The 26,729-nt window shown below is 35.1% G+C and overlaps 3 protein-coding genes across 3 annotated transcripts; 2 read left to right on the top strand and 1 right to left on the bottom strand.

The window, feature by feature from the left end:
• Positions 1-265: 265 nt before the first annotated feature.
• LOC123662454 (dynein regulatory complex subunit 7) lies at positions 266-13,438 on the top strand. Its single transcript, XM_045597297.1, has 13 exons — positions 266-319; positions 3,688-3,945; positions 4,808-4,969; positions 5,768-5,953; positions 7,550-7,760; positions 8,370-8,517; positions 8,973-9,082; positions 9,722-9,869; positions 10,319-10,595; positions 11,306-11,527; positions 12,215-12,421; positions 12,702-12,793; positions 13,207-13,438. The coding sequence occupies exons 1-13, from the start codon at positions 266-268 to the stop codon at positions 13,361-13,363; spliced, it is 2,232 nt and encodes a 743-aa protein (XP_045453253.1). The 3' UTR covers positions 13,364-13,438.
• An 875-nt stretch (positions 13,439-14,313) lies between these two features.
• LOC123662231 (FERM domain-containing protein 8) lies at positions 14,314-23,962 on the bottom strand. The gene is made up of 12 exons (XM_045597103.1): positions 23,832-23,962; positions 23,273-23,487; positions 22,298-22,423; positions 21,755-21,994; positions 20,832-20,997; positions 19,657-19,818; positions 18,100-18,285; positions 16,596-16,725; positions 16,019-16,159; positions 15,754-15,871; positions 15,037-15,444; positions 14,314-14,712 (listed from the first exon to the last, which is right to left on the bottom strand). The coding sequence occupies exons 1-11, from the start codon at positions 23,960-23,962 to the stop codon at positions 15,260-15,262; spliced, it is 1,800 nt and encodes a 599-aa protein (XP_045453059.1). The 3' UTR covers positions 14,314-14,712; positions 15,037-15,259.
• Positions 23,963-24,271: 309 nt separating this feature from the next.
• LOC123662232 lies at positions 24,272-25,863 on the top strand. Its single transcript, XM_045597104.1, has 2 exons — positions 24,272-24,751; positions 25,055-25,863. The coding sequence occupies exons 1-2, from the start codon at positions 24,581-24,583 to the stop codon at positions 25,442-25,444; spliced, it is 561 nt and encodes a 186-aa protein (XP_045453060.1). The 5' UTR covers positions 24,272-24,580; the 3' UTR covers positions 25,445-25,863.
• Positions 25,864-26,729: the final 866 nt, after the last annotated feature.

The following is a 26,729-nucleotide window of genomic DNA, read 5'->3' as shown; positions in this document are numbered from 1 at the left end:
ACCTACGTTCATGTAAATTATTTAGATATTTAAACTGCTCTTTTAGATAAGATGGAGTTGCCGGATTAAACATAATGCAGTATAAATAGCCTGAGAATCTGAGTATTTCTGCGAAGGCGAATTGGGAGCCACTTGAGTTTTCATATTTGCGGAGACCAAATATGAATCGGATACATAAATTTTGAATGCGCTCAAGCTTATTCAATTGCTCCTCGGTTATGTCAAGGTAGCACGTGTCAGCATAGTCATAGACAGGTAAGAGAAGATGGACGAGCGCAATTTTGATGGACGTAGGAAGGAAATTTTGCAGCATGCGAAGGTATTCCACAGCAGAAAAAACTTTTCGACTTATCTCACAAACCTGTGGACACCAAGAGAGGTTTTGATCAAATATGATTTCTAAATTTGTCACTTTTTCGCTATATGGAATTTCAAAACCGTTAAAAATTACAGGAGATAATTGTGTCTTATTTACGCGAGGAATAAGTTTAGAGTTTCCAATAATAACTTGTGTTTTCTTGGATTCATTGTTAAGCCAAAATATTTACTCCATTTAGAAATGGCTAGTAGGTCTTCGTTAATACTAGAAACAGCCTCTGGTAATTCTGTAATGGTACTTCTGTTCTGTTGTTTAAAACTTCTGTTTTCTATAACTTTGCTGAAGGTTCTTATGGAATGAAAAATCAGGAAAATGGCACTAAAAATTTGAAAATTGTAAAAAACGTTACGATTATATCAATTTCACGTGTTTTAATAGTCAGCATATCCAGACATCGTCTGTGGTGTAAGCTAGTATACAATATTTTTGTATTATATGTATATTGCCCTTATTACGCTCGTATAATTTATTTAAGTTGTTACAATATTTCTAATAGCTTAGTATTTTAAGAATTTATTTGTTGCAAATAAATCTTTCATCGTAGTGTTCGCAGAGACAGCATCTCATCTCTAGTTAGAACGGCGGTTATTGTTTTCGAATATTGACAAGGCTGCGTTGGTGGTTGCCTTAGCAACGACTTGCGATTAGATAATTATTACAATATTACATACTAATATTTATGTATTGATACTAAAATTTAATTTAAATTTTTTGAAATTTTTCAACGTATTTTGTCGATTCCAATGTTGGAAGCAGCCAAGATAATTTATAGTTTTATATACAGTTGAATTTGATTGTGATTAAGGAATTATGGGACTGACATTTTCAGCTTAGCTTTAAAAATGAATAATAAATAAATAAAATTAGAAATAATAATTAAATAATAAAAAAATGTCCTAAATAATCTTCTATTTAATACGTGAAGCAAAAACTTTATACCCCTTTTTACGAAAATTGCGCGAACGGCGAGGTGTATGAAATTTCGCAAATGTTAATATTTTTTTTAATTATGCATAAAAATACATTAAATTAATTAAAAAAAAAATTACACACACTAACCATGTATTTGACACATACATGCATATATACTCTTTTGTTTAATGTTCAAACTTATAATTTAAATTCATTATGGTCGAATTTCGACCACTGGGCGACCACTAGTTAAGATAATATGATGATCAGATATAATTAGAAAGTAGAATAAGATACATATTATAAGAGACAATACATAATATTATATAGATAAGAATTTTATAAGAATATTTATTAAAACTTTATAAGAATGATTAAGATTGAGAAATAAAAAATAAACGTATTTCCTAGTAACCTGACGACGCGTTGGCGCTGTGGCCACATCAACTGTTACTTTCGCGGTGGCAAGTTCGATCCCCTCACGTGATAAATTATTTCTACACGCAAAGTGATATTTCTAGTGGTCTGAGCGTTTTTGTTTGTCGTGGACATATCGTTAAAAACCGCCTTTTATAATTTTACACACATTTTTATTGTAAAGAAAATAAAGTAGAAATACAGATAACTAAGGACTGTTTTAGTAATTCTGTCCTCTCTATAGAATGTAGAAGATATAAGTTCTGAATTTTTATAAAATCGTTTAGAAAAAATTTGACGACTTGATTTTATTTCATTTTTGTTTAATTTATCTGTTTTCTTTCCTTAACTCTTCATTGCATCTTACGCCACCTCAGTTAAGCTATTTAAATTAGGAAACATAAAATCAAGGTTATATTTGAGAAAATAAGATCTCTATTCTATCCGTAAGTTTCCCATAAAGCATTCGAATTATGTAAAAAATGTCAACAAACAAATAACTTAAAATTTACTTCGAAACACATTCGCACCTACTTCCAGCAAATAACAAAAAAAGAAAAATAAATACACATATATCATTCACACCTCTTAGCGACGGACATACGACTCACGATAAACTTAAACACCAAACATCACTTAAACTTTCAATAGTCAGCAAATCGTACCCAGACAACAACAAAAAAACTCACAACACGAGTGGGGAGGGGGAAGGGCGCGGGAAAAAAGAAAAACTGACAGCGAAAGTGTTGAAAACTTTTCAGCGAAAAGTGAAAGCAGTAAGTCGCAAAAGTTTGCGGCAGCCGACTCTGTTTTCTCACAACTTTGGATTCAATTTGTAGGCTAAGGGTGGTGCCCCCTCGCCCGCCCTCTCTACAATGAACCGTTTATGATTCAGAAAACAATCCTTGTTGTTTTTTCTGTTCAGTTTCGAATTCAAATGTTTGAAATTATCTTTCACGCATAGTAATGTAAATGTTTATAACTTGGAAACATCTTGTTCGAAAGCTCTCGAACATTAAACGGTTTTTTATTATCAATTTTTTTTATCTTAAATAACGAAATATTTAAATTTTGTAACCAAGTGAAGTGTAAATTGTTCTTAATTTGTGATTGTAAAAAACATGTGACTACAAATTGCTGTTATAGAGCGCCATCTATTAGTGACTAGCGGTATTAAGCATGTAGAAATTTTGCTATCTATTAACATATTTAATTTTAACGGTTATTATGCCAATTAATATAAATTATAAATAATAATAAGCTGGGTGGCTACGGTAGTAAAGAATATAGCCACCCCCTCTCTTACCGTGGGTGTCGTATGAGGTGAGTAAGGGATAACACAGTTCCACTACCACCTTGGAACTTAAAAAGCCGACCGATGGCGGGATAACCATCTAACTGCTAAGTTTGAAATACACAAGCCGAAGACGAACAGCAGCGTCTTCGGTGCGACAAAGCTAGCCCTGCGGTCACCAACCCGCGTGCCCAGCGTGGTGACTATGAGCAAAATACATGAGTTCACACTATTTTTGGCACGAACTTGTGGAGGCCTAATTATGTCCAGCAGTGGATTGTGATAGGCTGTAATGATGATGATGATGATAAATAATTAATATATTCAGTTAAAATTTAATTTTAGCATCAAATTTGAGTCATATAAACAAATAATAAGATTACATATTTTTATATCAATTACTATTATTATACATTAAATAAGTGAACATTATTATTTTACATACCTATATTATTATTTAGTGTTTCGTTTTTATTGTCCGGAAAATTATAAATAAATGATATGTAGGTATTGGAATAGTTTTCTTTTTTAAATATATTAAAAATATAAGACGACGAAAAAAATGTTTGCAGTTGTGAATCATAATACGCCTACTAGGGCGTTTTATAAATTTCATTTGCTTGCAACCCTTGTTCTTACGGAACCGTTGAGCAAATGACTGCATAGGGAGTTGAATAAAATCAAGTTATATTTCTGTTACTTCCTTCTTTATTTTATTTATCGGGTTTCTTTATTTTGTTATTACCAGCCGGAACGCATAATATCACCATACACTGCGATAGTAAGACGCAGTAGTAACCCGTTCGAGTTAGCCCATGTCCTGGTCTCCTGGTTGATCGGAGCCGGTTATGATGCATACGTCGTGGTCGGCTGCGCTAAGCGGGACGTCTGCATGGCCATACGATACAGGACTGTCTGTCCAGAAATACCCGATGAAACTGAGGTAATATTACATAGATTACGTAAAATAAAATCTAGTCAAATTATTTCCTTACCTTATTAGACCAGTGCAGATAGCTTTTGAAACCAAAAAATTATAGTAGGATGACACTCATTGTAAAAGAAAGAGAATACAACGAAAATGAAAGGAAAAATAAATTACGGGCGATCTGAGGTCGGGAAGAGGTAGGGGTTTAAGGGTAAAAAACGGTTTATCTCGATTTCCGGCTAAACAAGTTCTATGGAAAAAAGCACAATGGCAAAGTTGCAGGTAGTAAAAAGATCTACAACTTTTGTATTTACACCTTAAAATTTATGTGAAAAATTCAAAAAACCAAGTTTTTGGTTTTTTATTTTTGTTTTACAATTTATTTATTTTTACATAATTTGGTGAAAACTTACCTTTTTATGTTCCAAACACACTGTAATTTTTGATTCAAAATATTTTTTCCCCTCATTATCGAAAAAGCACCCTCATTTTCAATCGAAAATTCTCACGTCAAAGTATCAGTTTTTTTTTTAAAAAGTCGGTTGACTTTTTGTTCGTTAAAATCTCTACTTTCTGATGGTGTAAAAAAATATACATTACTATGGTAAATGTTTTCAGAAAATGCTATAGTCATTTCGGCAGAAATTTTGCGGGTCTTTTACTAAAAGGTCAATGTCTATCTACAAGAGATGAAATAAAAAAATAAATTTAAGCACTAAAAAACTAAGTGGTGCTAAGGGTTATGTGCGGTGAATTAAATTACTATTCTAATATATACTAATGTCTAACATCGATTTTAGTGTTTTATTTCTAAGGTTTTTCGACTATTAAGAGTTTAATAGTAATTAAAAAAAATGTTAATGTTTTTGGATATAAGGTCACCGAAGAATCAGTACCTCCAGAAGAGGAACCTCGCTACCGTCTCGTACCCTTACCGGATCTCACCTCAAAGTACTGCAAAGAGATGGACCGTAAAGAAGCAGAGAAGAAACAAGCGGAATTGGACAAAAAGGAAAATGAAAGATTGAAGAAAATTGCGGTAATATAATATATAATTATAATGTTGATAATTATAATGTTGATAATTATAATGTTGATAATTATAATGTTGATAATTATAATGTGTAACTGTGATTAATTCTGAGTAGAAGGAAATTAGTTTAAGTACAACTTGAATACTTGAATACAAACTTTGAATAGTTACGGGTTTCTGTAACGAACTTACTATAGACGGCGCCACGGTTCGCTTAAACCGAATATAAAAATCATCATATTAAAAATTTCGATCTAGCGGGTATATCGTTCCATAGCTTAATTGGCTAGAGCGCCGACACGGTCAGTCGGAGACGCGGGTTCGATCCCCGCTGGAGCGGTCAATTTTTAATATGATATTCAAAAATGTTTAGTTTAAGTACAGTTAAAAAAAAGTGTGCTTGAGACCACACGACTGAAGTAAAAATTCTTTAGCAATAGGCCTGCACTGTGTCTTAGATATACGAAACGCACTAGATATGAGTGGAAAACAAAAAGAAAATCTGTGCTCGCACCTCTCTCTCTCTTGCTCCGTTCGCCTCGCCCGATCACTTTTCGTAACGCTCTCGTCATGCATTCCCCAGTTTACTCCCCAAGTCAAGCTTATTATAAAGAAGTTTTACTTCTAAATGTCAAGATTAAGTTTTGAAGTCAAAGCAATAGAGCTTCAGTGTATTTTTTTAATTGCAAAAAAATATTGTACACGCTAAAATAAACAAAATTAAAAAAAATGTAGAATTTTACAAGCTTTAATTTTATGGTATCACTTGTATATTTACTATTTACATTTATTAAAAAAAAATAGGAGCTTGAGAAGCCACCTCCAGATGATATAGACGGTTGGCGTACTCACGCATGGGTTATGGTACTACCAGGATTCAAGGGAATTCAGGAGCCCTTCTTTATCGAGCCCAGTGAAGGGAACGCGTATCCCTTGAACACACCTCAGTACCAACAACTGGACAGTGTATACAATAATGAAAATTATTACGTAAGCTCTTATATTTTATATTTCGTACGTTATTTAGTAAATATATATTTTTTGTGGTCCTATTTTCAAATATTAGTTTATTGCGGTAGAACACAGCAGGATATCTCACTCAAAATCTAAAGCAACCCGACTGGAGCAGTACTTTTGAATGATTATATCTATTTAATTTTCATGTTTCTTTTTCTGTATTCCAATTCTGTATGGTATTTGGTGTTGGTGCGACCGTGTTGTCACCCGACGGCTCAAGCGGAAGATCGGCGCTGACAGCTCTGCCAGCATATGCCGAGCTTGAGACCGGGTTTGCGATATCCTTATTGTATAATTTAATTGTTTAGTTTACTGGATATGTAATATTGATTTGTTTGGATGTTGCAAATAAAAAAAGTATTATTATTATTATTACCTTAACCTTACAGAAGATCACAGCTAAATATTACCGTTCTCAAGTAGTGTTGTGTTCCTGTGTCGGGTAAGATGTCCAGACCTGGGGGGGGGGGGGGGGAGATCGGCAATGCGCTTGCGATGCTTCTTGCTACGGTAACCGCTTACCATCAAGTGGGCCGTACGCTTGTTTGTCGACCTAGTTGTATAAACAAAAGGTATATTCGCAATGTGTAAGCCGATTTTAATCACTGTTTTCTTATTGAATAATTCAATAATGAGGGGCTCTCATACAAATTTGCAAAATCTCGACCTGTTGTGCTACTAAGCAGTTTCCATTGATATCGAGAGTCGAGATTTTTAAAAATTTGTTTAAGAGTCCCTGATTTTTGAGGATCATTAATAAAATAAGTATAAAGATTTTTTCGTAATAATTTATAATTATATTGCTACACTAGCTGCTGCCCGCGACTTCGTCTGCGTGAACGCTATACAGAACCAAAAATACCTACGACTATACCTTTTAAAATAACATTCATTTACCCGTTTCTTCTTTGCATTTCATATCTACAGAAAAATCTTATAGATGGCGCTGCTTTAAAATTGTCTAGTCTACTTATATTCATTTAATTATGTTTATCGACTTAGTTACTTATATTGCGTGATTTTTATAGTGTGAAGCTAGCTTATATAGCATGGTTATTAACACAATAACAACAACATTCATATATATGCGTCGTTAGATTACACGTTGTTACAGAATGCTTTGAAGAAATATAGGTTCACAGCTCCGTTCCCCGTAGGTGATAGCGTGATAATTTGTAGCTTATATGTTGACCCGAATTCTTAATAATATTCGTGCCAAATTTGAAGTAAATCCATGCAGTACTTTTTGAGTTTATCCCGGACATACATACAGACAAACAGACAAACAGACAAAAATTCTAAAAACTATATTTTTGGCTTCAGTATCGATTGCAGATCACACCCCAAGTATTCTTTAAAAAAAATATTCAATGTACAGTTTTGACTTTTCTACCATTTTATTATATGTATAGATTATCGAAAAAGACTATATAGGCTGTAAAACATAACATTATGATTCATAGTATCGATAAGTAGCTATACCAACTGTTAAGGTTTATGTGAATTAAGTGTGTTTTAATGTGCATAAAGGTTAAATTCTTGATAATTTAAAAACGTTATGTTTTTCAGGTAAATCTCCAAAGCTGCGCAGAAGGCCTGGGAACCATCAGCTACGACCTCAGTGACCTCACGTGCTGGGAGCACTTGCTTGCCGGCGAGCCCTTCCACCGGCGCCAGTTGGTTGGCGTCGACTACGCTGATAAAAAGACTGCCTTCGATACTGAAAAACATCTTGACGTGCCTACGAGTTGGGTAGAAAAGCTCGATATAACCGCTGATGGTATGAAATATTTTATTATTATATGGGTTGTAATTATATTGCAATTATATATTTAAAAAAAATTGCAATTAGGTATATATAGTAGTTGTAGTAGTTAGTGATGAGTTCTTTTTTTATGTCACTAGGTCGGCAAACAAGCGTACGGCTCACCTGATGGTAAGCGATTACCGTAGCTTATAGATGCCTGCAACACCAGAAGCATCACAAGCGCGTTGCCGACCCAATCCCCAATCCCCCCCACGAGCTCTGGTCACCTTACTCACCAACAGGAACACAATACTGCTTGAAAACAGTATTATTTTGCTGTGATCTTCTGTAAGGTCGAGGTACTTACTACCCCAGTCGAGCTGCTCCATATTTTGAGCAGAAAATTCCTGCTGCGCCCTACCCCAGTTAAATCATGATGATCTTATGAATTGTGCTGTTCAAAATTATTTGTATGATATGATAATTATTTGTATATATGTAGGTACCATTCATCTGTTCCACTTAATACCTGTGTTTTAGCTAATTAATATCGAGGGAGTAATGTATGTACATGAATAACAAATCTCAATAATTAATTTTTAATAGTAAGAATAAAACCATTTAAGTATTTTTGTATTGCAGAGTACGAGCAAAGATATCCGGGCAGCCACAAGGTTATACGTTATAAAAAAGTCGTGTTGGAAAAATTCGCACCCTACTCGGAAAGGGATGGCATTATCAAACGAGTGAAAATATTCGATGACTATGCTTTAACTATTCCACTTCTTACGTGAGACATTTTTTTTTAATCAAACTTACTTACGTATGTTTTTGAATTCAGTGGCATACCTCAGTACCTTCACGTAGGAGTGTGCTCTGTGCACTATTTAAGAAGGGTTACATAATATTCAATTTGAATTACAAAATAAATACAAATTAAGAAAATGAATTAACACAAAGGCCTAGATGACTTTGTATATAAAGTTTCTGACTATCGATTGAATTGTATTACTGTTCTCTGACTATTGAATCGTTTGCTGTTATTTAGCTTTTTTGCAACAAGAATTCAAACTGATTCTAGTCGAGATTAACAAATTCGAGATTAAGCTCCGTTTCTTCTTCTGCATGGAGAACGAGGCTTTGCTCAGCATTGAGATGTTACAGGCTGAATTCATTATCAATTATCAATCGATCGAATAATAGTAATATTAAATGTAGAATTAATATATTTAATTATATTTACAGATATGAATGGTACAAGAACAGGGTGGATAAAATGTTAACGGCAAAAATTGACCACACAAAGCGAGAAGTGAGAGAAACATTTGGTGTCGGTCGAAAGGATCATCTTTTGAGTAAATATCAATAGTTTTAATAAGATTTAGGTTGATTTTGCGTTTTAATGAATCTTGTTTTATTGAACCATTTACGCATTTTTTACTCACTTTGGGTAAAGAAACTTGGTTGTACACAACTAATGTGACAATTCGGATTTTCCAACCATTTATTGCATGAAAGATCCATCCATCCTCACACTCAAGACTCAGAGTCCGGAAAACACGCCATAGAAACAAACGCCCCGACCACGACGAATAACTCTATGGTCTATTTTTTTTTTTAAGTCACTAGGTCGGCAAACAAGCGTACGGCTCACCTGATGGTAAGCGATTACCGTAGCTTATATACGCTTGCAACACCAGAAGCATCACAAGCGCGTTGCCGACCCAATACCCAATCCCCCCCAGGAGCTCTGGTCACCTTACTCACCAACAGGAACACAATACTGCTTGAAAACAGTATTATTTTGCTGTGATCTTCTGTAAGGTCGAGGTACTACCCCAGTCGGGCTGCTCCATATTTTGAGCAGGAAATTCCTGCTGTGCACTACCTCAGTTAAAACAATATATCTATACAAATGTTTGTCATGAGCAGAGCTTTTCAGCTTGTATACCTATAAGATTTAACCTAACCTTAAATATATGTTTTCCACCTAGAACACGTATATTCTCTGGACGCTCCACCAGCATCAGTGGAAGGGGAACGTACTCTGGAGTTCAACTACTATGCACGTCTTGATCACCTCACTAAGCTCGTCTGCACGCCTCTTACCTTCGACGAATACTACACGGACAGAGCGGACAGGTGGGCAAACAGATGTGCTAAAAATTATAAATTCATCACCCTATCAAAATCGTAGAGTTTACTAATATATCACTACAATTATACCGCTAGTTCGTAGTAGTAATAAACTCTTGCAGAAAATCGTCATAAGGAATATTTTAAAAATTCATTATGAGATAATTTTCATATATGTATAGTCAGTCATCTCCATTTGTCAAGTGGCTACGATAATGTCTCGAAGATGTTTTTTTGCGATAGGTTATTTTCTTCTTTATTTTTTTTTTTTTTGTTACAATCTTCCATAGAAGAATTTAGAAAATTTAACTTATACAATTAAAATAAGCTGATGCCCACATTAAAAAAAATGACTACTTATATTTAATTCCTACAAAATTGAAAATTATCTTAAGTTAAATCTTTAGAAAAAAATTAACTTGTTACATTCAGTCAATGAACTTTATTGATTCAAGGCTCGAAACCCGTTTCATAACATATACGGAAGGAAGTAAATCTGATCCAAAGAGACAAGTCAAAGATATAGTCGAGACATACAGTCGAAACACTGACATCCCTTCAAAGGACGACATTTGGAAGAAAATATTCCACATCCAGGAGAACACAATAGAACTATTATACCATTATGATTACAATTTCGTCACAAATAATACTCGTTCTTTTATCAAACCGAATTTGGCGGAAACGGGTGGAAAGATTCTGTTCTACCCGGACAAAACGAATGGATACATAGTAAGCTTATTAATTAACCATATCCGAACTATAAATATTACCTATTTTACTAATTATTAAAGCAATAATTGTGTTTGCTGGCAAACGAAAACAGACCGACTTCAATTACATCGACAAGTAATACAACGTAGGTAGACGAAAAAATAATCAAGTAAATACGCATTATCAAAGATTACTCCAAAAGTTGTTGTTGAAAATTAATTGCAATGTAACACACACACTTAAATCAAAAAGCATGAAAAATACTGTTAAATACTTGCTAGTGATTCATTACTAACAAAGATGTATAATTTGACAAATATCTTTCACGAATTTTTTATCAGAGCTATATCACTTTGCAAAAAAATTATTTCCGTAACTATAGCAGATAGAAGAATCTGAATTTGACAAAAAAAAAAAATCGTTATTTTGTTCTGATAATACCCACGTTAGAATCGCAAAAAGGGTATAACTCGACTTCCATCACTCATCACAGAAGGCACAGATTTGTTTTGTAATCAACTCAGGTTTTGCTTATGTGTTTCATATCATAGTAAAATTTTTAACTGATGTTGCCTTCTGTCGTTCCGTTCAATAACATACAGAAAAATAATACATTATGATATCACATATATATTGCTGGGAGTATAGTACTAAATATAAAAGTTTTATACTATTCTCTTAAAGAGATAACTCTTTCTACCAAATTAAGTTAACCAATATATCAATAGGCCGATCCTTGTGCAAAACCACCTCGCCCACTGGACGTATACTACGCTCTCTGCGACAACATGGACAGCGAATACCAGTCTCGTAAACATATACGTGATCGTGAGACTGATATCAATGGTTATCTGAAACAACGTCAGCACGAACTCATTGAACCAGTTCTCTTCGTTGCACTATTTGATACCGAGAGGAATGAAGCGGCTAAGAAAGGTTGGCAAGAGCAAGTAAGTTAACAGAACTCTAAGAAAAATGTTTTGACCAAATTCATTTACTGATGATTGAAAGTGATCAAAACAGTTATCATAGTTGTTTCAATGACTGTGTGGTTACGGCAGCAAAGAATATAGCCACCCCCTCTTCCCGCGGGGGTCGTAAGAGGCGACTAAGGGATAACACAGTTCCACTACCACCTTGGAACTTAAAAAGCCGGCGGATGGCGGGATAACCATCCAACTGCTGGCTTTGAAATATACAGACCGAAGAGGAGCAGCAGCGTCTTTGGTGCGACAAAGCCAGCCCTGCGGTCACCAACCTACCTGCCCAGCGTGGTGACAATGCACACGAGTTCACGGCATTTTATATATGTCCAGCAATGCACTGCGATAGGCTGATGTGTAGTTGTTTCAGAAATGGTTGTTAAAGATAGAACGTCTTATTGAATATTTAAGCATGATCTGTCATTCGGTGTTATTTGAAGTCATTTAAGCCTAAGTCCAGTGTATTGTGTTAAATAAAAACATTGATTATATTTTTATTATATACCATATGTATGTAGGTATAAAACAAGCGTAAGGTCTTCCTGATGGTAAATAAGATGTTACCGTAGCTTGTGGACACCTGCCACACCAGGAAATCACAAGCGTGTTGTCAACCTCACCTGACTAAAATTAATAATTTCAATCATAATCAAGGAAGCCCAAAAGGCTGAAATAACTGAACGGGAAAAGGAAGCTGAAATAGATCCTCTCGCTCCGTACCTCGCGCGTATGTTTGGGTCGGGACACGGTGCAGGCGCACTCACCGTTAAGGAAGCGACTATTGTGAGGGAGCAGTGTATCAACGACTTCAAAGCCAAACAGCTGGCTAGACAAAATCTTGTCCAGGAAAGATTTGATAAGGTAAACTTAAGTTTTTAGCCCATTCATATCATTCTGGTTTAATTGTGAATTTGTATTTGGGTGACCATGTCCTTTCGGATTCCCGACGCAGGATTCTGATACTACTGAGGCTGATGCTGATTTGGATTTATCGTGTCTATCTATTTAAGTAATAATGTTGAGGTGGTGTTGCTTGAAATTCTTATTAATATTTACTTAAATACTTTGAAATTTGTAAAACCTATAGAATAATAAAACTAACTTAATAATTTTAATATAAAATTATTAAAATTATTTTCAGCTTAACGCTGAATACAAAAACAAAAGATTGTGGTATTTGGCGAACCAATTTATTCTTACTCCTGAAAAGGAAAGCGCATACTTTGCTATGAGGTAAGTCAACACTTTGAGATAAATATACAATAACTTCTTATATGCTTGCTTAGCTTATTTAATTACTTATTATGATAATTCTACTGTTTATTATTATAAAATGAACTATTATTTAATATCGATAATAAGCCACATTTATTTTACAATTAGTAGTTGGCACAATTCCACGCGGACATGATTTGTACCAAAACTATCTGTGAATATTTAGTTCTTAAGTTGTGAATAGTAACTATATATAATGTTTAATAAACTATTATAATATATATATATTCTATCTTTGCTTTTTTCATGAGGTATAAATTACTTTGTACTTATTCGACCAGACATACATACATTGATGAATTTTCTTTTCTTTCATGAAAAAAAATCACTCTTAAACATTCCATTTTATACGTATTTGTTTTTGTTTTCAGTGCTGAACTGGCGTTCCAAGTGCATACCCTAGAAGTTCGTCTAACAAGGCATAAAGACTTGTCAGGTCCGAGATTGAAGGCATTGGAAGATTATTTGGGCAAACATCCCTTACTCAAGGAATATAACCGTATGAGACATTACTATCGCATGAAATAATAACCTTTAATTATTTTTGTGTTTGGAATTTGCTTTTGATTTTGTATATTTCAGAAATAAATTTATTGGATGTTGTCGTGCTGTTTTAGATTTTGTATATAGTAGGTATGTCTACAATTTTGTGTATCTTTTTAATGTCGACTGCCCATTTATTGATCTTTTATAAGCTAATATTAATATTCTTAAAATTATTAATAATATTCGAGTTAACTGGATTAATTGTAAAAGCATTTCCAAAATCCATTTGAAAATTAAGCTTTTACGTTGCTTCGTTTTATTAAAGTGCTGATATATCGGGAATTAAAGCTTCCAGGAAGTGATATTGTACATCTGGACAGTCACTCGCTTGAAGCCTTTTACTTGAAAAAATAATATTGACACTAGTTCCTACTAGTACAGTCAGGCGCGGATCAAGCTAGTCGACTGACCTTTTTTAGGCCGACCATTCCATATCATCTTTTTCTTAATTTCCCATTGCAATACAAAGGTTGTGGACATGCCCATTCAATATCTGAATCTATATAATCTAGCATACGGGTAAATCCGTCTCTAAGTATACACATAATTTTAATTTTTATCTTCAAACTCAGCTTAATCCAGATATTTCTATTCACAGCCTGTGTACCAAAAATTCAGTTTATTAGTTGAGACGAAACAGATACAGACAGATAATGACATTTAAAATTTACTGCCCTTTCGACAGTAATTAGGTAATAGTAGAGGAAGTGAATACAATAGAAGAAATATTTCATAACTTTTTTTAAAGAACATTAATTTATTTTAAAAATCACATGCTCACATTACTTAAAAATAGAAGTAAATCGGTGAAGTAAATGTAAAGAGATCTTTTTTAATGTTTCATAATATCACAATTAAAAGCTTGGTTAAGTTAATTTTTAAAAGCGACTCTTTCATAACAAGAAATTAGAAAGTTTCGTTCAGTATGTTTATTTTGTCATCTTCTTCCACATGTTTGTTATTCTTAAGTTATTGAAATAAAATTGCATATGTTGTGAATGCAGACTACTGAATCTCAATTAGTTAACAGCTGAGATAGGGTAGCTGGGGGACTGGTGGCGAATGCTAGCATGACCCCATCTCGCCCCATCCAGACGGATGACTGAGCACACGTGGTGCTTTTTGGTCAGTAAAAGTCTCACACAACCCTCTGGCGCCCCCGCGCTGGAGGGTATCCATGATGGATTTAAAAAGGGTAGCTAAGAGACATGTCGCGAATGCTAGCGCGACCCCATCTCGCCCCACCTAGGCGGACAACTGCGGACACGTGGTGCTTTTTGGTCAGTAAAAGTCTGACATAACATTTTCCCCACGTTGAAAAAAAAAGGCAGCTGGGGAACACACCATCATACGAAGAGAAATCCTGGAGATCTAACGGACTAATACGCTATTTTTGCAGTTGACAATTATCGATAATTCTTTGCTGTAGAAATTTCATTGTCCGGTAGTGTGTATCAAGGCTGGACCGCGCCCGTGGTGGGCCAGCTAGTGCTTGGGCAGGTTCATTGTCCGGTAGTCTAAGGCTGGACCGCGAGTGTGGTGGGCCAGCTAGTGCTTGGGCAGGATCCAGGCGGGCTGGCGGTGGTGCAGCGCGCCGTGCCAGTCGCCCGCGCCGCCCAGCAGGTGGCCGCGCCCGTCGTGCGTTGAAAAAAAACGCAGCTGGGAACACACCATCATACGAACGAAAGAAATCCTGGAGATCTAACGGACTAATACGCTATTTTTGCAGTTGACAATTATCGATAATTCTTTGCTGTAGAAATTTCATTGTCCGGTAGTGTGTATCAAGGCTGGACCGCGCCCGTGGTGGGCCAGCTAGTGCTTGGGCAGGTTCATTGTCTGGTAGTCTAAGGCTGGACCGCGAGTGTGGTGGGCCAGCTAGTGCTTGGGCAGGATCCAGGCGGGCTGGCGGTGGTGCAGCGCGCCGTGCCAGTCGCCCGCGCCGCCCAGCAGGTGGCCGCGCCCGTCGTGCGTGGCCAGCGCCAGCCGCGACAGCTTGTTGGCCAGGCGGCGCTGCGGGGAGTCCGGCCGGGACAGCGGCGGCAGGGAGATACTGCCCGAATCTGGGGACCAAACTTTAAGTTGGTATGTCAGGGTAGAAAAATTAAAGTCTATGGTTTGAACAATTGACTCCTGCCCGATCAATCAAAGTATTTACGACAAAATCGGTATGAGACATTGTGATTCAAAAAATACTGCAATACGTAATAACTATAAGTTTAAGCAACTGATACCTGCCCGATGACGAATCAAAGTATTACGACGAAATCGGTACGAGATGCCCCATTATGATTTACAAAAATACCGCAATACGTAATAAATACAACCAACAGTATTTTTTTAGTATCTAGGACTTTAAAAAAAATCTTTACCGGAATGGTAATCGTAGTTCGCGTGATCACTCGGTGTCTCTTGTCCAAGTCTCTTCCTGTATTCACCAGCAAAATGTTCGATCAGCGTATCCATCATTATTGCTTGCTTAGAGAAAACCTGGAATTATATTAGAATTTTTCTTATATTTTATAATAGTTTTTATAAAAACATAAAGAAATGAGGCAATCTAATTTCAGACATATAAATCAATGCCCTTCAAAATAAAAACTGTTACTAATAAGTCATTTATTGCCACATACACACCTGTAATATTTTAGATACACGTAACCCATTCTCGACCACCATAAACTGCAAGAAGAGACACGGCAAGCAATCCTCATTGTCGTCGGATGGGAGTCCAATGTCCCAAGACAATTCTTCGTACAACAATCCTAGGAGCACCGTCTGAAGATCAACAACGTATTTCATTAAAGTGTAAGCATACTTAATTAGAAAAACATTTGGAAAATGTTTACTTTATTTGAAAAATATAATTATATCTTTGGTATAACGTTACAATATATGAAGCCGCTGGACATGGGCCTCCTTTTCCTACATGGAGAAGGAGGCCTATGCCCAACAATGGGCTATTACAGGTTGAATGCGTATAGTTAATTAATGACGTAACCGTTTTTACAAACAGAAATGTACGTTTTCATCCCCAGATATATGTTTTTTAAATATATCTTTGATATATTAGGAGTTCCAATACTGAATTTAGTTCACCGCAATAGAGTTACCGGTTGCTGATTTTCTCATTCAAATAAGAGAATTGAAGGATCAGACTAACTAATATTAATTAATCCCATATTAATATTATTAAACGATCAATCACACTTACACTCTCTGTATCATCGATAACGTAAATTCCATTAGAGTTTACAGCGACCAGTACTGGAATGTCTTCGTGTGTCAGTAAACTTGTGAGACTTCTGACTGGTTGCTCGATCTGACCTTGGAAGAATGCCGCACTGTAACCAAATATATTATAGTTATTGCAAAGGCAGGTGACTTATCATTACATAGTATATAATTGTGTTTGCTCGCAAACGAAAAAAAACCGACTTCAATTACATCGACGAGTAATACAACGTAGATCGACGAAAAAATACTCAAGTAACTACGCGTTATGAAAGATTACTCAAAAAGTAGTTATCAGATCTCAATGAAATTTATATGTGACCACATGACAAACATCAGCTTTCGATTAAATTAAAAATTATTAAAATCGGTACACCCAGTAAAAAGTTATTGCGGATTTTCAAGAAGTTCCCTCGATTTCTCTGGGATCCCATCATCAGATCCTGGTTTCCTTATCATGATACTAAACTACGGATATCTCCTTTCCAACAAAATAAAGAATTATTAAAATCGGTACATCCAGTAGAAAGTATACAACGTAGGTCGACGAAAAGAGCGTCAAGTAAAAACGCATTATTAGATATAGCTCGAAAAGTAGTTGTTAGATCTCAAATAAATTTAAATGGGACCAATTGGCACATACCACCTTTCGATTAAAAGAAAATTTGTCGAAATCGCTCCACCCAGTCAAAAGGTCTGATGTAACATACATAAAAAAAAATACAGTCGAATTGAGAACCTCCTCCTTTTTTGGAAGTCGGTTAAAAACAAAGTCGCTTCCCGCTGTCTGTATGCTATACTTAAAACTACGCAACGGATTTTGATGTGGTTTTCTCTAGTAAATAGAGTGATTGCAGAGGAAGGTATATATGTATAATATAGTAGAGGAACACTGATAGTTTTTGCAACCTTTTGCAAAGCTGGGGCGGGTCGCTAGTCTGATATAAAATGATCACTGTCATAATTTTGGCAAAAAATAAGTATATCTGATGAGTAAGAAATCATTTTGGGTTTACTTAATTTTTAACATTTTCTATCGTATTAGTTAGATTACTTTTAAAGTTTATAAAGAACAAAATCCAAGAATCGTTCGTTTGTTCGAAGCAGAAAAAACTGCGCTATGTCTCATCTCCTCCAACGGATTCGCGATTTGAGTGCAATCGATGTGGCAAGAAATGCCGGGCGGCAATAGGGCTCTATAGCCATCAACGACGATGTGGGATCCTACCAACACACTAACGCTGCAACAATCATCTGCAACAGACGCTGTGGCCAATATATATAGTGCAGGGGTAGTGCAGGAAGGTGGCGAATGCTAGCGCGACCCCTCTCGCCCCACCCAGGCGGATGACTGCTAACACGTGGTGGTTTTTAGTCAGTAGGAGTCTGACATAACCCTCTGGCGCCCCCGCGCTGGAGGGTATCCATGATGGATTTTCCCCACGTAAAAAAAAAAAGGGGGTAGTGCAGGAGCTAGCAGCTACCCGTAGGTGGGCAGCGCGCGCACGTGCGCCAGGTACTTGTGGCGCAGCTTGCGCGGCGGCGCGGCGGGCGGGCGCTGCGCGTGCTCCAGCAGGCGCGCCTCCGCGCTGCCCTTGCGGCCCGCCGCCAGCGCGCGCGCCCAGCGCCCCGAGCGCGCGTGCCGCGGCAGGTACAGCTGCTGGTGCTCCCTGGGGGACGTTATAGACATCATCAGTTCAGCCTATTGCAGTCCACTGCTGGACCAACCTCCACAAGTTCTCGCCTAAAATGCGTGAACTCATGTGTGTTGCCCATAGTCACCACGCTGGGCAGGGTTGGTGACCGACGTTATAGACATCGTTTTTTTTTTTTGAAGTAAAACGTCTTTACGCGCGCTTGAATTGGGGAGTAAGCTGGTGAGTGCGGGACGAAGCGTTACGAAAAGTGTTATTAACTGAGGTAGGGCACAGCAGGAATTTCCTGCTCAAAATATGAAGCAGCCCGACTAGGGTAGTACCTCGACCTTACAGAAGACCACAGCTAAATAATACTGTTTTCAAGCAGTATTGTGTTTCTGTTGGTGAGTAAGGTGACCAGAGCTCCTGGGGGATTGGGGATTGGGTCGGCAACGCGCTTGCGATGCTTCTGGTGTTGCAGGCGTCTATAAGCTACGGTAATCTCTTACCATCAGGTGAGCCGTACGCTTGTTTGCCGACCTAGTGTTAAAAAAAAAGTGTGATCGAGCGAGGCGAACGGTAGATGTGAAGGAGATATAAATTAGATATAACTAAAGAAGTTTTACTTCAGTCGTGTGGCCTAAAGCATACTCGTTTTTCTATCTACGGATGCCCTCCGATCCGGTCGTATATAGTATAATGAGGGTCGAATGAAATTATTGATGTGAAACATTTTATAAAAAATTATGAACAAATTGACATCGAGAAGTTTTAAATAGCCAGTAAACCGCCAAAAATGGTAAAAAATTGCATTTACACCCTCCAACTCCGGAGTAAATTGCAAAAAACCTGTTTTAATCGCTATTGTAATAAATTATGCTAACGGTTTTTTTTTCTTAAACTACGGATTTGACTTCAGCGCATTGAAATACAGAAGAAACATACTTGTGCTAGGTTAAAAAAAAATCTGCATAAATGCTTTTTTGTGCAGATAGCCATTTTTTGCGGTTTTTTTTTTTAATTTACTCAAAATTAGTGGATGTAGGGTACAAACGGACCAAAAATTCGGATATAGCACATCGAAATATAAAACGCTAGATGGATCTGATCAAAGGCAAACAGCTGTTTTTTATGGGCCATTGTATTTTTTTAGCTAGCATGAAAAATGCTAACAAGCGTAATAAAAAAAAAAAAATGTTCGAATATACGTACATCTGATCGAATATTGAGTCTTTTAAATGAGATGATATACTAATGTACATCTGAGGTCATCTTTCATTCTAAATTATTCCAGACACTAATTAGAAACTACAAAACTCCAAAATAGTTCACTCAAATCGGATAGAGCGTTCATCTTATGATCAGGAGTTACGAATTTAAGACAAAAACGTTTACCAAGCCTACCTAAAGTACTTAGCAGTGTGTCGATGAGGATCGTAAGGTCCCAACTGTATCCTAGCCTGCAGTCCACCCAACATAACTGCCTGTGAACTTTCCAGGGGATACCTCCCAGTCACCACGTTATGACGAGCCTCCTCGTATAATAACTCCTGTATTCGGGAATCTCTGCAATAGGTTTATTTTTTATGAGATAATTGTGTTTGCAGGCAAATGAAGAAAAACCGAGTTCAATTATATCGACAAGTAATACAAGGTAGGTAGATAAAAATATTGTCAAGTAAATACGCATTATCAAGATTACTCCAAAAGTTGTAATCAGATCTCGATAAAATTTAAATGTGACCACATGATAAACATCGGCTTTCGATTAAATTAAAAATAATCAAAATCGGTGCACCCAGTAAAAAGTTATGCTCGATTTATCTGGGAGCCCATCGTCAGATCCTGGTTTCCTTATCATGGTACCAAACTAGGGATATCTCCTTTCCGACAAAAAAGAATTATCAAAATCGGTTCATAAACGAAGGAGTTATCCCCGAACATACATAAAAAAAAGATATATACGGTCGAATTGAGTAGCCTCCTCTTTTTTTGAAGTCGGTTAAAAATCTTGTTAAATTTGAATTAAGTTTAAGAATATAAACTTAATAATTTAAGTTTCTTAAGAAGTTAAGAACATAACTAAAGTAGGCAAGAAATTTCCCGCTCAAAATAAGGAGCAGCCCGACTGAGGATCTCGACGTTACAGAACACCACAGCTAAAAATACTGTTTTCAAGCAGTGTTGTGTTCTTGTTAGTGAGTAAAGTAACCAGAGCTCCTGGGGGGAAATGGGAATAGGGTTGGCAACGCGCTTACGATGTTTCTGGTGTTGCAGACGTCTGTCATAAGGTACGGTAATCGCTTATCATCAGGTGAACCGTACGTTTGTTTGCCAACCAAGCTATTTAAAAAAAAACTCACTAAAAATGGTCAAAGATGAGTTACTTTTACATCAAAATATTTATAAAGATATGAACCCTTTCATTCATTGAAATTTCAAGCACGGAAAATAAAAGGTTTAAAAAAATAAATAAAAAAAATTGATATCACGCATATGAGAAATTTATGAGTTACACAGTATAAATAATTAAATTTAGTCATTACTAGTAGAGTATTAAGCTATTCTACGCAACTTACTTGATTCCCTCTTCCAAGTGTCTAGGAAAGAAAACATTTCTCTGAAGTCGTAAAACTGGTTGGTCCTTCGATCGACGAGATTCCGATCCATGTCCATATCGTTGTAGTAACTTCTGCCAGCTGGACCAGATACGCCACGGGCAGTGGTGTGGTTTTAATTGAATTTCTAAGAAAAATTTGAAGATAGAATGTTTAACAATGACAAAAAGTTATCAAATAATTTAAAGTTACCTAATAAAAAGATTCAGGTTTCTTGAAAACAGTACTAAAAATTTATATCAGAAAATTATTTCTGGGTATTTTTTTATAAGAGAGTCATCGTTTTAATCATCTGTAATTCTGTATAGCGAAAGGCATTAAATTGAACCATACTAGCGACCCGCTCCGGCTTCGCACGAAATAAATATTTGCAATGTAAGCGCAAAAAATGTTTCTTTACAACATCATATTAGAAACCTCTAAAACTATCAGTGTTCCTCTACTATATTATGCATGGTTTATGCATATAAACCTTCCCCTAGATTTCCGTAGTGTAGTTTTAAAGATCTAAGCATACAGACAGTGGGAAGGGACTTTGTTTTATACTATGTAATAATAATAATGTATAATATATAATACACAACTATTCTTTCTCTGGTCCCTTTGTCTTTCTGACATGTTAAATTACGCAAAGATAAACTAAATTTGGTAATAATAATAATAATAATAATATTAATAATTAAAAGAAGTACAATTAGAGGAAGATGTACAAAGACGGTCTTATCGCTAAAAGAGCAATTTCTTCCAGACAACCTTTGGGTATAGGACAGGGCATAGACGTGGTAGCGATTAAAATCAATAAAAATTGTAGTGTTCTAGATTGGCTTCTGGTCTATCGTTATCTATTATACACAAGTGCTCAATTCCTGCAAAAAAATACTTACCAAGTAGTGGACTGGACATCCACAAGGCAAAAACGTTTGTAGCCAAACTTCTGGCACTCGGAGTACTCAGTCCCAACTCCTCTGTGTTCAACACTGCATTTAGGAATCTTGCTGCTGTCACACATGAGGGTACCTCCTCCGAACTCATCTCAACCATGATAGCAGTTCGGGACATCAAGTAGACGCAGGTTACCGGATTGGATGTGCTGCTGGACGAGGAAACCGTGCTGCCAGACGATCCTGTATATTAGTATCGTAACCGTATGTTATCGTTACCGAACAGAATATTTTCTGTGAAGTTATATTGCTGGTGGCGATATAAAAAATAGGTGGCGACACAATTTGTATGATTTTTTTATTAAATCAAAATAAAGGCCACACTAGTTTATTGTGTAAATAATCCATTGCTATATGCATAAATATTATCTTATTAATAATCAGATTGGCGAAAATACACGTCTGAGAAATTCTCTTAAAACATACAGATTTTCTATCAATTTTTAAACCAGGTATTGATATATGACCTAAAAGAAAACTTGTGACCTGGCAGAGGAGGTGATATGGCACTCGATGAACTACCGCCGCTCGTGATAGGTTCCGTAGTGCTAAAGGAACCTGCCGCAATGCTACTTGATCCTGTTTGATTGGAACAACTACTGAGATTTGAACCTGCAAATATCAGGACGAGTGAACGAGTGCAGATAATAAAGTATATTCTTTGTTTGTTCTTGTCTTTCGTACTTTACATAGCCTTTGAACTAAGCTAAGCTAAAATACATACATTGAAAAATTCTTTTTCCGAAGATAAAAGCAATATTTTTTATGACAAAATTTTTCAATTTCACGATTTCATCGGACCAAAATGCGCACGCTTTTTTGTACTTTAGGTTTTATATAAGTGATATGTGACATTGTTTTTGTTCGACTGACCTCTTGACTTAAACCTTCTAAACCAAGGATCCATCAACCTGAAATTCTTCCAGGTCCTGCCAATATTGTCGTTAATTTCATGTTTTGTCAAACAAATAAAACGCACTGAACTGTTTGACAAACGCGTCCGGCGTTACACCAAACTATCGAATATTTTAACCAGTATATTAATTTTGTGTGAAATCTAAAAACAGATACGCCTAGACCACAACCAAGGTTTGAATGGGCTATACAAATATTCTTTATTGATACGAGATATACGAGATTTAATCCTCGACGGCTAGTTGTACTACACACAGAACTAATTTATGGACAGTTTGGACTTCGTCATTGTATAAAATCAATTTGTCTTTTTTACTCAATCTGAAGACGCGTTGGTGTAGCGGTCACAGAACTGGCTGTTGCGCTGGCGGTGAAATATTCAATTCCCGTTCATGGCAAACATTTGAATATGGTCTATTCTACCATACAGATGTTTGTTGTGGTCTGGACGTTTGTGTGTATATATATAGTATGTATTTCTGGACCCCCAATAGAGGAGTAAATCCAACTGGGGGTCTTAAATGTGAGGCGTTAGTCTATTCTTACCCATAACACTCTTCTCGAGTGAGTCCGAAGAGTTGCTCTCCTTCGAATCCGGTAATGGTTTGTGAGAGTCATGCTTGTCCCATTCATTGTGACGCCCCAAGGGACTGTACGATAGATGCGGTAACCTCTGCGAGACCGAATACAAGTGAGCGTTTACTTCTGCTTGAAGTTTTTGACTCTGTACGCTATAATATTCTTCACGAGATCTGAATTCACTGTAATGTTAATATAAATATACAAAAACACCACTATAATTTCCATTGTAATAATGTCTATAGTTTTAACTCAATTTTTGTTTTTCACTTTACCGAAATTAAATAACACACGTTGCTAACGTTGGTAATTAATAACAGTAATAAAAAATACGACGGTAGGTGTAAATCGGTAATTCTTTTTTTTTTTAATAAAAAGAAAAAAATATATTCGAGAGGTAAATACAATTTTTTATATTTAAGACAATGAGAATTGTTTTATGTGTAAGTAGGTAATAAATAAAAAAGAAATAATTTTTGAATACTATAGAAATAAAACCATGCGATACTTAAAAAAAATAGCTCACTTATATTGATATTCAGCTTGAATAGGATATCCCCGCCTTGAGTAGTCTACAGGAATTATAGTAATATAATTCCCGCTATTTTTCACATTAGAATTTTCTCCGTAAGCACCCATATCGGATTGATGATCCATTTATTTTTATTTTATAGTTTACTTAGGTAATTTTAATACATGTTTGGAATCGTTTGTCGGTCTTTTGGTATCATAATTCACCAAATATTGATCGGGCTTCGCGCCGTTTCTTGTGTTGCTAGATTAAAATAAAGATTGGAAATATTTAAAATATAGTAAATTATGTAATATTACTAACGTTAAAAGATTTTTAATGTAATCATACGAAATAATCATGATTGATGAAGTTTTTATGCAAAATTTTTGATACTAATGTTGATGATTAAAATGTTATTTTATACTAGAAAGTCGGTACGTTTATATATCTAGTGTCACTTGACTTTGACGGTGACATTACTTTTTGCGATACCTATTCAACGTCAACAAAAATTAGCAAAAAAATATTTGTATTGGATGAATAGACAGAAGGTTAATTCTATTATTTCATATTTGGTTTTAAAAGAAAAATTCGCTTAACTCGTCACATTGTTGACGTACCTTTGTGAACCTAGTCTAATAAAACCTAAAATTTTTGTGTAACGATTACAACCAACAAAATAAAAAAATATTTCTTTTTACATTACTCAAATCATTAAAATATACATATCATCTTCAAAAGATAACATAATCAGTTCCCCTATGGAGGCAAAACTCAAAGAGTATCGTGCTATTCGAAGACGAAAAGAAATTATAAATAACGTAAAAGAAAAGCTGGAAAAATCAAAAGAGAAAATTGTAAACTTCATAATTCCCGAAACGTTTAGAAATATGGAAAATAAAGGATATCGGAAAGAAGAAGAAGTACTATTGGTATGTAATTTATTTTACTATTTTTTTTATTATATTTTCTGCAAACTAGTCCAGTATAGCGCTATGCATTACTTTAAACGTTTGTAACTCAAAGATTCAACCATTTTTTCCTCTGCATCTCCTTTGTATTTGTTTTTTTTTTTTATGTGTACAAATACTATAAATTTCAATAAACCGTGGTTTTTTTTATTTATTGTTTCATTGGATTTCTCTTCATTTATAACTTTTTAAACTGTTATTATAAAAAAAAAAAACTTTTATTTATAAGAAATGCTCACCTTGTAATTTTACTGTCATTTGCAGTTAGAAAATGAGGAAATACAAGAACCAACAAAACAAAGTCTTATAATGGATGAGTCTATTGATGCTACCTCAGAAACTAGTGAAATCGAATCTGTCATAGAAGAAAATCAAGAATCCTGGAGATATTTCATAACCAAATGGTCAATTTATGCTCTAATCTGGATAACCTTGTATATATACTTCTTATCAATACAATTCGGTGCTGTATTTTTTGTTATATCTGTATTAATAGGCATTTGCTTAAATACTAGGACAAGACCTAAAAAGAAAGGTGAAGTATCAGCTTACAGTGTATTTAATCAGAACTGTACTAGTATAGACGGAACTTTAAATGCAGAAGAATTACAGAGACAAATGATTTATGGTGTCGGTGGTATGAAAATATTCTGAAATTTTAATTGCTAAATTTGTAATAATGAAAAAAAAATCATTGATATTAAGAATGTTATATTATTTGGTTATATCATTAGTGTACACTTGGCAAGCTTGTTCTGTGGCTACCAAGTTGTGATTTATAATTCATAATATAACTGCTTTGTTCTACTTTACTCCCAGTCATCAACCACGACTGCTGAAATTGCCATTCTACTTACGTAAAAACGCCACAGGCGTTGTAGGCGAATTTTATAGGTAGTACGCATATTTAAACGCTGTGTGTTCCCAATATGATGGCATGATAAGAACATGCAGCTGTCCCCACACATTGCAGATGTTTAGTGGAACATACCCAACATGTATGTAAATACATTATTTTATTAAGTAATGTGATTTAAACAATTTTATATATTTTAACAAATAAGTAAAAAATAAAAGCACTGTGAAATTGAAAATTTTCAATTTAAACATAGTTCCTTGCAATTATATTTAATAAAGATAATGTGATAATTATGTAGTTTAATTAAAAACTAGTGTCTTTTATAAAAGAATTTACAACATGACTTCAAGTAATGCATTAGATTAGTATTTATAAACTGAAAAATTAGATAAAATAAATTTTTAGCTCTTTGTTATTCAATGACTAAAATTTTGACTTCTTTTCCTAATGAAATAAACATTTTTATATTAAAAAAGATATTTCTGTTAAATACAAAATAACATACAAATAATTATAGTATGTGGGACTGACATTTTAAACTGATTGTTGATAGAGTCCTTAAATTAAAAACGAAAAAAAAATATTGTGATTATTATTATTAGTATAAATTATTGAAGTATGATCATACAAATTGAAATTAAACAAATTGAAAAAATCATAAATATATAAAATTAACTTATTTATTTCATGATAATACGATATTTTTAATATTATATTTGTAAATATACCTAAGCAATAATTATGTATTTTACTATTAATAAATTTTATAAAAATGTTTTTTAATATTTGATTACATACTAACCGTTCCGCAACTTTATCCATATGGAAATCTATTCTACAGGACCCATACATTTTTCTAAAATAAAATAGCCTTGTGTGCTTATACACTCCCTGCTGAATGCTCCAGATAGATCCAAATAAAAAACGATGATTGATGGGAAGTTATTGTAAACTATTGAGTGTTTGAAACGTATTCCAAATACTTTATTCAAATTTAATCTGGGCATTTTTCGATCCAGATAGATCTATCAGGATCCTCAATGGAACTTAACATTTTATATCGGAGTTTTTCCACAGAGC

The sequence above is a fragment of the Melitaea cinxia genome, chromosome 18, assembly GCF_905220565.1.
Source record: "Melitaea cinxia chromosome 18, ilMelCinx1.1, whole genome shotgun sequence".
Taxonomy (NCBI): Eukaryota; Metazoa; Arthropoda; class Insecta; order Lepidoptera; family Nymphalidae; genus Melitaea; species Melitaea cinxia.
This window is presented reverse-complemented; position numbering and strand designations above follow the sequence as displayed.